We start from the raw sequence: 12,322 nt of genomic DNA on the forward strand, positions 1-12,322 counted from the left end.
GGCGTCTATTTGTCGCCATCTGCAGAATTGAAAAAAGGGAAACTGCAGCAGTTTATGCGCATTATATAAATACAGGAAGGTTCCCCTATTCAAACTTTGGGAGTGCGGCTTGTATGTTAATGCCGTAATGACACAGTAATGTTTGCCTGACAGCTTCTGAGTGAGGAGAGTAATGGCCGAGGATAATGCAGGACCCCACTGGACTGTGAATGGAAAAGAATGACCTGTCTGGTGGAGGTAAATGGGGACGAGTATGTCCATGTAAAAGCACTGCATCTGTTCATAACTGCTTCTGAAGAGAGGGTGAGGGAGGAGACGGGGGAGAGAGGGCCACACCGGTATGCCAGGAAGTCCTCCGAGATTTTAAAATCAGGGTGACGTCAAAGAAAGAAAAGCAAAAATCAGCCTGCCTCGCATCAACATCAACAAAGTGTTGGGTTTCCTAACGGGTCGAAGCCGCCGACCGCCATTTCTCCAGCTGTCATCTGAGAGCTGCAGGGCGTTCAGACACGCACACCATATAATACGGCGGGAGGAAAAGGTCAAAAAGCTCCTATAGGGTATAATAGACTCAACCATGACCCCGCAGGTCTATCGTCATACTGCGCTCCTTTGTGTCTGTGAGTGTGTGTGCTGTGTAAATGTGGTCACACCTTTAGCCCACACCCCGCAGCCTCCTTCACATTCATCAGATTGACATTAATATTCATGAGGAGGCTGGTGGCCGGCGTCTGGAAGCTGGGGCGCTAATGAACGGAGTGTGTATGCATGTTGCACAGATGCAGGGGGCAGAGCTGTAATCAAATCACAGCCGCCCCCTCATCTCCGCCCTCATCAACCACCAGTGGCGCTCCTTTCCGTGCACGCGAACGCTAACATGCTACGCTACAAGCCTTGTGGGGGGGGGGGGGGGGGGGGAGATGTGTGTGATGAATAATGCTCGTGGGCTGGACCAGACATAGAGGTGTGGACTCGCGGGCGTGGGCTAACCACTGGGAGTACAAATAGCCAACCATTATCTCTCATTAGCATCCGCGGCTAACACAGGGCCCATGCTGTGCGGCGGCGGCGGGCCCTCACAATGGGGCCACTCCAGTGTGATTGATGGTGGAACAGCGTCGGCCACAATAACAGAACAAAAAGAAAAAAAGAAAATCACTGAAGATAGAATCTGTCGGGCTGCGGTGGGGTAATAAAAACGTAGACAAACAAAAGGAAGTCAGGCTAATCAAGAACGCCAGGCACGGCTCATTAATCTGCGAGAGCCGGCAGTGTTTGGAAGCCCGGATGATAAGTCGGATGAGTGGCACGTTGTGAGGATCGTCCTATTCCGTCTGCTATCTTTTCATCAGCAGCAGATACAAAAAAGGAAAAAAAAAAAAATGAGGAGGGAGATGAAAGCAGGGAGGGGGCGTTCGGCGAATTGGGAGAAAGCGGAGCAAGTAAAGACACAAAAGGTAAATATGATGCTTCTATTCTAGTGAAGCTCAGCAGAGTCCGGTAATCACCAAAAAAAGAACCGCAGCTCCGGAGAGAAAGCCGACGACAGGGCAACTTTCTCAGATCAGAGGAATCTGATCAAATGCTGAGAGTGGGGGGCTCCCATCATGACACAGAGAAAGCAGGTTGGGGAAGTGACTCATTAAAAACTAGGACTCGCACTATTATGCACAAATAAGACGCAGATCTCATGAATGAAAACCAAGCTCTGCGTTCCTCTGTTGAAGTTTACACATGTATTATTTAGCTGTTCCCTTTTTCACAAAGCAGATTTTCCCAAACTTGCAGTCCTCACACACACACACACACACACACACACACACACACAATCGGTCACACAGTTTAAAAACAACCATTGTTATTACACCGTAAAGTGATGGATGAATATTCCTTCTTTCTCCCCCCTCATTTCATTTCCCGTCTTGCTGACTAAGTGTTGATAATTCAGTATTCATCTGAGCTCAGGGCTTATAAATATGGATTTCAGGCAGTTTATTAGCACATCTTAAGAATGCATTATGGGAAATTAGCAAGAGGAATGAAATCTGCTCTTTATATAGAAATTGGGCCACCGCCTGTGTGTGTGTGTGTGTGTGTGTGTGAGATGCGAACGTCAACTCCCTGCCGAGTTTTGTGAAGTTACATCACTTCTGTTTGGGAGAACTTCCCTCCCTGGCTGATTTGTTTGAAATCTAAAAATTGTGTCCTTTCATGTGTCGGAGACGAGAGCGAACATGACAGGTAAATCACACAGCACCGTCGCTACACCTACTCCTCCACTTCCCTTAAAAACAAGAGTTCACTTCCTTACAAAACACACACCGAGTGAATTGAGGATGCAATTTAATCCAATCACAGTTTATTCTCTGTGGCGGCAGAAACTCTTCCTGACATGTTTTGGAATTTGTTTGTTGAGACTCCCCACAGCCGATGACAAGCTAACCGAGGCTTGGATTTACAAATGCCTTTCTTTATTGGACTTCCTGTCATCCTGCCACGCTGTAGACTTAACAAAGAGAGTCTAAATAAATCCCAAAACCAGACGATGAATACGGCTCAAATCTGCTGTACTTTCACTGTGACACTGCAGGGGTTGGTAATTTTCAAAAACTAGCATGATTTCGAAAGTAGCATTCCCTCAGTGCTCCGTCTGCACCCGCCCCCGCCCCTCTCCAGATTTTTAAACTGACAGAGCTTTTTTCAGTGTTTTTACAGGTTGTAATTACACGGTCATTTTGTTCTTGAGTGGGGAAGACCTTTTGAGGATTATTAGGCTCCTGTAAAAACCTTCCAAACAATCAACGATGTAACACACCTGAGCTAAAAAAACAGAGCTCCTGTGTCAGCCAAAGAGCTTTTAAATATAAAACTGTTTAATTTAGGTGTTTGTTCTGCAGAGAAGGAGACCTGATAAAAAAAAAGGACAAAAAAGGAGACAAAATAACTCTCTGTGTCGAAGGCTGGATGGGGCAAGGACGGGAAGAAAATTTGAATCTTTCCGTCGTCTAAATTTCAGTGATTACGTGTGATTTAACTCAGGAGAAAGCGACGAGATTCAAAGATAAAATACAGCCGGTCCAGTGATTCCACGAACCTTGTCTCTGTCTTCCACGAGGTCGCTCAGCGGGTCGTCCATGTCCAGGATCCCCCCGTCGATGTACTCCAAGTGATGGGTCTTCACTGCAGTCTCCCCATGCTGCAGACACAAAAAATGATACTCTTACAAATGACATTTACTCACAATCCCTATATATCTTTACAAACATGAACATGGTTTAACGTGAAGCAAAACAATCTGCAAACATTTCAGGATGTCAGGATTATTCCACTGGAATTAATATCAACATTCAAGTCCAGCATAATATCATGAAACACCGATAAGGGATCGAAATTTGGTCACATATTCAACACCAGAAAGTCCTGAAGGGTTTAATAAGAAGTCACTGTGATCAAATCTTTGGTAGCACTACAATGCTAACTCCCAGGCCCGCCAAAGCAATATCTGGGCCCCTGAAAGGCCCAGTCTGATTTGGTTTATCAATGTACAGGAGACCATGGCGACCCGAAAGCGACGACAATACAAACCAATACATTTTGATAAAACTACACAAACATAAAAAGGTGAAGTCAATATTTCATGATTTTTTTTTAAAGCAATAAACCTTGACGCCTAGTCACGTGGATTTTCTTTTGGGTTATTTGTCACACAGAAACAGAAAAAGCTACTCCTCTTCTTTAGGCTTTTATGTTTGAAGATTTGTTGCATTAAATAGTTTTGCCCAGTCGCCATTTCAGTCCTGAAAGTCCGCTTGAAAGATAATCAGGTGTATATCCAGACATAGCAGTGGGATTTGCTGTTTTGTTTTGCAGGTATACATGTGCAGAAGACTTAAATCACAACAGGTACTACTGTGTAGGTTTACGCAGAGCATAGTTTGCACACAAGAATGTCAGCCTGAGGTTAGGAAGAAGGGCAACTTGTTCCAGTTTCAGTCTGTGGGAAACGGTGGTTGGCACATTCCTGACTGGTTTCACTGTCACCGTGAAGACGAGAGGTCAGAGCAGACACGCCCCTCAGAGCAGGAAGCGCACAGAGCCACTGACGGAAAGAACAACTTCTGACAGAGCTGCAATCTGCAATCTGCAATCTGAAAGTGTGCTTTTCACGCATGGACAGAGAACTACTCGAACAATAGCATCTTCCTCATTCTGCGACACAGTAAACACTCTATTTGGACGTCAGACAACAATGCTCTCTGCAAGAGAGTTTCAAGATAAGAATGACGATCAATTGTGTGAATGTTAAATAAAACAAACAAAAAAAAAAACAGTTATTCAAGCTCCTAGATGGTTTTTCTGTTGAATAATAGTTGCTATTTTTTTCCCCACATTTTCTATTAAAACTCATTTCAAGACCAAGTAGAAGAAGTTCTTTGACAGGCCTTATCGTCTCCAACACTGTGCACAGCAGAAAATGGCCCATTAGGAACAGCCCGGACCAATAAACAATCTGTCAAGAGCAGCACAGGACTACATTACCAGCTAAATTAACAGCTATAGGCTACAAGGCTGGGAGGCTGGAATGAGTTTGGCGGAGGCCCAGTGATCTGCTTGTGCTGTATCACCGAGCCCGGTCCTCACTGTGAATGGGTTCGTTCTTGCTCCGCTGCATCTGAATGTCTGAATTGCAGCTCACACACACACACACACAAAAAAAAAAAAAAAAGAGGGCGTCTGCCTTTCACAATGGGCCAAGTCCATTCTCTTAAATTTAAAACAAAATGGTTGGGAGAGTCTGGGATTTCAATCACAGGAATAAAGCACCGACCTTCCTTTCTTCAGAGAGAACTAGAGCGAGGAGAGGAATCTGCGACTGCAACAAGCCTAAGAAATTCACTTCATAGCACTCATTGCAAAGCCGCAAACAGGCGTGCGATCCAACGCTGCTGCAGAGCCAAGAGAAGTTACACTGGACAAAACATTAAGTCGTGCTGACAATAAATATGAGTCAGGCTTTACAACAGAGGTCTTGAGATATTCCTTAAACGGCTACAACATCTGTCCATCCATTGATTTGTATAGTGCCAACTTTTTTGCCTTTCAATTAAATATTTTGGTCATTTCAACCCAAAAAAACACCATTTCCAGAAGAGTATCTGAATAGTTTGAATGGGGTGTTTATTTTCATTCATCATTTTTTAAGACTGTAGGGAGCAGCTTCAGCCACGCTCATCCGCTCACTGTGCATCTTCCTGTTTGGGGAGAGAGTTTCTCTTTTTGAGTGTTGAAAAGAACATTGTTTGATCATCAAGATGGAAAAGGATGACTTAGGACAGCTGGGACTGAGTGTCAGGACAACCGAGCCATAACTCCTTTTATTTAAACATTGGAAGTGTGTAAAAGCATCGGGTGTATAGAGCCAGCATTAAAGCTTTGTTTGGGACTAATTCAAAATATGGCTTGACCGAACTCAAAAGGATTTGATTTGACATATTCTCAGGTTGAAATATGAAACACAAAACCCATGAGATGTTGTTTTTTCTTGACCAAATTCGAGGGAAAAAGAAACTGGGCAGTGCATGCTGGGATAGAGATGTCGAAACTAGCAGCTGGAGCCGAGACGTCAGGGCGAAGCATTTACACCTCGCCAGAGAAACCGGTCCAACCTGAACAAGCGCCGGCATTCCTCTCCCTGTCACAGACACTGTTTACATGCCTGAGAGTGTGTGTGTGTGTGTGTGTGTGTGTGTGTGTGTGAGACAGCAACAGCAGAGGAGAGGAAAGGAGGACGCTAATAGGTTCCTTCACGATTACCTCATAAGCCCATTAAAACACGCACACCTTAAGGAAATAAGAAGCATTAGTGCACATTTCGGGGGGAGAGGATTAATTCACATAGTTGGATTAGAGCAAAACAATGGCTGAGTGTTAATTAGGATCACCTCTGCAGGCCTCAGCACACCTGGCACACTTTAGCTTCGTTTTCATTCAGCCAAGGCCCAAGGAAACACCCTCTTCTCTGTTTCTTTGGGATGAAAAGGGAAGGATGTATGACACTTCAGACGGAAAAAAAAAATCTATAGAGGAGGAATCAAATAAACTCCTCTGAAGTCTCTTATTGCCAATCCCTCATAATTCCCCCCTTCATATCCCTGACTCTTCACGTGAAATACCAAAAAAAAAAACACAAAAAAAAAAAACAAAAGGAGTCGAGAGTCAGTCAGTCATCGTGGAGGAGAATTACCGTGACAGTTAGAAGAGTAAATTCACCGCAAATTACGCCGTTAAGTCCCCCACCATTTATCTCTCCTTTCCTCTCCCTCTCTGGTGAGCAAACATGACACCACTCGAGAGCGGTGAAGAAGAGCAGGGACGATTAGTGAAGCTAAACTCGCTGGTGGTGGAGGTGTTTGGGGGGGTGCTATTTCACACTTTGATCCTCAGAAGAATGTGTAATTACACAGCTGAAGGAGGACGGCGTGGATTTAGCCGTGACAAAAACAAAATGCCTTTAATGAACGTGTCAAAGAGGAGCTGTCTTCATGTCGGAGGAAGAGAAAAGAGAGAGCTTTTTTTTTTTCCCCTTTCTCAAGGATGGAGACAACTTGACCTCTGCAGCCGCTGACATTAAACTGGAACAAAAAGGACTAAATGACTCCTTTACTCGCTCGATTTTCACGCTTTTAACGCTTAGTTTCCTGCATTTAGAAGCAGCGGCATCAAAAAGAAGTATAAAAGCAATTATTAAAATCATGCTGCTTCGTAAATGTAAACGAATAAAAAGACGCTTGTGAACATTTATTTGAATTTGAGTACATTTTGGCAAGGAAACGTGGACAACACTCAACCCAGATCCTATTTTTCTTACCAAAGAGTAAGGTCTTTTACCCGCTTTTTGTAAAGCGTCTCGAGATAACATTTGTTATGAATTTGGCTGATGAGATGGAGCATAAAAACTTGCAAAGGTAAAATGTGACTAGAAAATGAGTTAGTGTTTTGGTGCGGCTTAAAAGTGCAAAAGTCTGAAAAAAAATCTGAAAAATAGAAACCAGCGCTCGCTTAACCTCCAATCTGACACATGCAGGTTAGAAAATCTTCACTGGATGTTTCCTTGCTTGCTTTTTAGCATCGCTTTTACAAATCTGTGGAGCACAAGGACAGGGTTGCATTTCAATTTGAAGAAAGCTTTTCTTCTTGTATCTCTCGGTTACGGGGAGTTGATACAAAATCGTATCTGCTTTTGATGTCATGATGTCCGTCTCTGCTGCAACACTGCCCTTCAGTGGGAAGTGTTTCCCTTCAGGGACGTGTAGATGTAACAGAGTATACCATCACAGAAGTATAATGAACACTGTAAGCTCTTGACAAGCCAGCCAGGATTATAATCACTTAAGAGAAGAACGAAAGCAGGGTCGAACGATTACATGTAACTTAAAAAAATGTCTTTTGCATAGCTGAGTTCTGACGCGCTGGACAACTCCTACACTGCTGCTGCTGCACACACGAGAAGGAGTAGGAGGACAAAGTGCTCTCAGCGGGTTTTTAGTGCGCTGTCAGGTGTCAGCGGGGAGGTGGTATAGGGGCTGTAATGTGAGCTGAACCTGCACAGACGCATACGACAGCTACAGTACCTGGCTGACTCCCCTGAGAACGCACAACACTCACAGTCTACATGCTGGCCCCCGCGGGCTACAGTGACATACTCACACAGTGACTCACAAAAAGGGGTGAGTCTGTTTTACCTGATTAACAGTTCACAAAGAAGTCCAAACATTTCTGTTCCAAGTGTCTCAAAGATGTGAAGGGGCAGGGCAGCTGAGGAGAGTCGGGAAATGTCGGGAAGGAACTATTGCATGGAGAACTTTGGCCTCTGTGGGGTGTCTGATCTACCAACCGAGTTAAACCAGCGCCTCTGTTCCCTCACTTTTTATTGTTTTCTAGGGGATCACCCCTTGCCAAATGACCTGCATATAGTCCCCGCCTCTTCCAAACAAAAGGAGTCCATTCAATCTTCAAGAAAATACTGAATAAAGCAGGTTTGCATCAACAATCAGGGATTTTCAAAAAAAGAGAAATCTGCCCTTTACTTTGGCTCAGCCACTGACTTAAATCCTTTATCTGGTTCAATAATTCAGTTTCAGTTTCAACAACAGTCAGCTGGAAGTTGCAGCGAGCAGTCAGCTGGAAATGTTTGAATCTCTGCCAACACCAGGGTGCTTTCATGGACTATGATAAATTTGCATCTTAGGGGTAAAACAACGAAGTTCATGTAGGCTGATGTCGGAGAAAATTGTACCACTTGACTGAAAAAAAATTAAATTCTGAGTCAGGTGGAAGCTTAGATAAAAAAGCAACATCGAATCAAAAGTAGTGTTTGCTGAATCCCTAGAAAGCGACAAATGAGACTAAAATGGTCGGAAATTTCATACATAACAAGCCAAGTTTTCTTTATTAGGTAATTATCTGTATGGTGGGTCGAGGTTGGGATACGATACCAAACAAATATCTCCTACAACATAAAACTTTAACACCTCAAGGTGCAAATCTTTACACAACTCCCACAATCTTGCTCTTTTTTTCATCCCTTGCCACAACAGCAGCCAATCAAAAAAAAGTGTGGAGACTATATCTTTTTTTATCACGACCATGATCACACGTATTTCATATTTTACAAATGGGGCTCGTGCGAGCAGCACACCGAGCAGGAATGTTCTGTATGCAGTTAGTCAGAGGCTTTGTTGATCCTGTTTTCTCACCAGAGGAGAGGAACACATACCAAGTCACAGCTGAGATCACGTTAAAACAAACTGCTAATTAAGAAGGTCTACATGCCGTTACTGCGATGCACAGTGCAGAAGTCTGTTCTCCATGGCTTTCAAACAACACACACACACACACACACACACACACACACACACTCAGTGATTACACCCAGGTTTCTGACACTGTCCTTGCTGTCAGCAAGAGAGGAGGAGTGTGCGGTTAATGGGCACTAAGTGGATCCTGCTGGCAGGAGCTGGTCAGATCTATTCGGCCCTCTGTGACAGATACAGAGCCGGACTGTCCTCATCATAATCCACCTCTATGACAAGGAGAGGCTAGAAGAAGAGTGCTGAGTCAACATCTAGGAGGGGGCTCCTAATTAACATGCAATGTGAAATGCAATCAGGAGCTGGATTTATTCTGATCACACAGCAGCATTTAACCCACTTCAGCTTTGCGCACCGCAGCGTGTCTCAATGAGGATCAACAGGGAGCGCTGGGCAAAGAGGGGCATGGCAGTGGATGTCAGTGGAGCAGACAGGGGACAGCTCAGGGGAGCGAGATGAGCCCCTCTGTGTGTGTGTGTGTGTGTGGAAGCAATCCAACCAGCCACTAAAAATCACTCCTTCCCTCCACTGCTTCCAACGCGGCCTCTCGCATCTCCACGTGCCAGCCTGCCGCCTGGACGAGTGGGAGGAAGCGTGGGAGAGTCTGAGAGGGGGACCAGCCAACCGATAAGACCCGGGACTGTCACCAATCCTAATCCCCAATCACTCACGGGACAAAGCCTCCTGTCCGTGGCGCACCTCGCCGACTGCGGCCACATTGAGGATATCAAACAGTAAACTTCCACCTGCCCGCTGAGATACCAGCACTTAAACAGGGAGCTATTGTACAGGTAGACAGCTGAGGCTGCAGCTGAAACACACATCAGCATCCTATCAGGCTAGGACAGCATGCACACACGCAGCTGCTGATTAATAAAAAGGTCACTTCGGCAGAATGATTTATGTTCAAGTGATTGCAACATCAGGGTGCAGAACACTGGGGTTCCAATCCTTGGTGTAAATGTAGGACATTAAAACTATAGAAGAAGTCACAGGTTCACAACACTCTGAAACCAGTGGTTCCCTAAACCTTTAGAAATGAGTTTGGCATGTTCACTGCATGAAAGAGGATGTTTTATAATGAAGCATTGTCTTTTAGTTTCTGCACTTCCCTTCAACGTGTCTACTTCTACATTTCCCAGAACCACTAACACGTCCTCTAAAAAGAGGTTATGACGTTCAAACGTGTTTCACACGGGAGGCCAAAACGACTATGATATGCTTTAACAGGTTTAACATCTCATATCTCGCGCTGCACTTACTTCTGGACAATTTTCCTGCTCAAGGCTGGGATGGTGCATGTATCAATACGTTACTCAAACAAGTAATCATACCCATTCCAGCTGGAGAAACAAAGTCGCAGCTGGAGAAACAAAGTAAGAAAATGTAATCCGGGGCGAACTTAACTGGAGAATATTACTTCCACAAAATGTTGCACCTTGAACATTCAGCAATAAAGTAGTAGGACTCAGTCTATAAAAAGTATCTTAAGCTGCAGAGGATTGTGGGTCAGACTAGAAGAACACTCTGGCTTGCATACTGCAGATGCAGAGTGGGACAAGGTGAAGAGGAATGTGCTAGGAATTTTTTTGCATGATGTGTTTGGCATGCATGTGCAGGAACCTCCGATGTTGAAAAAATGCAGTATGTGCAATATCCTGCAGTTCATCGAGTGTCCACTTTAGGCGGGCTGCAGAAGCACCGGAAATTGGTCCGCTTCGCTAATGTCTCGATCGGCACAGGCTGTGCAGGCAGTGAATTTTTTGATAACTTTTGGATACGCTTTATTCACGATAAGGCGCGTCGCTGACCTGATTTAAAACCTCAGCTCCAGCTCTCAGCCTGTCGTTAGGTCGACTGAAAGTTAGCTCGAGACAGCATTTCCAGCATGGAGACCGCCGCCGATGGGACTCCAAAGCCCCCCAAACACACGGATGAAGTCGCTCAGGCTTCAAACATGAATATTCCCAGTCTTTGATAGGAACATGCGAAATAGTAGGCTTACAGAATTATTGTTATAAGAACAAAAAGTCCACAAAGTCCCCGCTGCTCTGCGTATGTACGAACAAGTTTAACATTTGAATCATAAATAGCCACGCATTGTTGCATGAGTCGTAGAAAGTAGACCAAGTATTTACAATAAGTCATTTTTCTTTAAATATATTTAAGGTTGATGAATAATTTATTATGACTTCTGAGCCAAAAAAAAAAAGTGATTACATTTCATGCTGTGAAAACCATTACAAAGGGAGGAAGAATGAAGACATTTCGACAAGAAGTTTTAAAAAAACTAGCACCAAAATATTAATTAGCATCCAAATATTTCATGAATTCTTTAGATTTAAAAAACAATAAATAAAACAATACAATAAATACAATAAAACAATGCTAAATTTCAGTCACAGAAAACATCATTATCTCGGTGAAAGTAGGCCTATGACTTTTTTTTTTTTTTTATTAATTTAGAAATTGAGCTTAATTGTAATGACGTCATAGCCGCAGACCTGTCACGTGACCACCAGGACGTAATGGGATGTTTTTATTTTAAAAAACAAATGACTTGAATTAAAATATATGCGGCACATTTAGGTGAAAATTTGAAATGGTTAAGACAATAAAATGACAAGTGAGGGAAAATAAAAAAAAATAAGAATAAAGAGGTTTACCTGTTCAACCCTGCGGTATCTGCGCGCGGCTTGCTCCACTAAATCCCGGACAGTCCATCCAGGTTTGCAGGGAACAACCACTGAAGTGTCCCCGAAGGTTACAGTAACTTTCATACTGCCTGTAAATGATAATAAAGAAACATAAAAGTGAAATGAATCCCAAGTTTCGAGTTTCTCCCTGAGTGGCACCTGTACGTCGAAACCGGAGCAACAGGTGTCTCAGGTCAGGATGAAATCACGGAGACGACACTTGTCCGCTTTTCACCGAGCCAGAGCGTCGTGTAAAACGTCAAAAGACGTCACATTCTTCAACTAAAGTCAAGAAAAGGAGCGACTTAATCCGCCGAGTGAGGTTTTCAGGTCATATTGAGTCCGCGCTGATACTCCCAAAACAAAACAAACTGGCTGCAGGAACCCGGAAGGAGAAATCAAAGCGACTCCTCCTCTGTACTCCAGGAAACCACATTCCCACTGACACATCGGCAACTCGAGTAACGCTTTCAAATGGTCTACCTTTTCATTTCTATCATTCTGTTTATTTTGTCTGCTCAGAACTGTTTACAAAGTTTGCAACAGTTTTCCTAAACAAATGTAAAAACAAATATATACACAGCCAATATACTGTGTATATATTTGATGTAACTTTCTCATAACTTTTTAAAATATTATTTCTAATTACTTATATCAGGGCTGCAGTGGTGGTGCAGTGGTGTCGCCTCACACCGGGAGGTTCCTGGTTCAAATCCCCGTCACACTGGGCCTCTCACTCTGTGTGGAGTGTGCATG

At 43.9% G+C, this 12,322-nt stretch overlaps 1 protein-coding gene across 1 annotated transcript in view; it reads right to left on the reverse strand.

Moving 5' to 3' along the window:
- Positions 1 to 11,952, reverse strand: part of pard3ba (par-3 family cell polarity regulator beta a) — a 155,214-nt gene extending 143,262 nt beyond the window's left edge. Inside the window, exons 1-2 of the mRNA XM_065951802.1 lie at positions 11,537 to 11,952; positions 3,095 to 3,196 (exon numbers count right to left, since the gene is read on the reverse strand). Of these exons, the coding sequence (XP_065807874.1) occupies positions 3,095 to 3,196; positions 11,537 to 11,650 (216 nt within the window). The 5' untranslated portion in view covers positions 11,651 to 11,952. The remainder of the gene's footprint in view (positions 1 to 3,094; positions 3,197 to 11,536) is intronic.
- Between the last annotated feature and the right edge of the window lie 370 nt (positions 11,953 to 12,322).

This window comes from Labrus bergylta, chromosome 24 (assembly GCF_963930695.1).
Source record: "Labrus bergylta chromosome 24, fLabBer1.1, whole genome shotgun sequence".
NCBI classification, from domain to species: domain Eukaryota; kingdom Metazoa; phylum Chordata; class Actinopteri; order Labriformes; family Labridae; genus Labrus; species Labrus bergylta.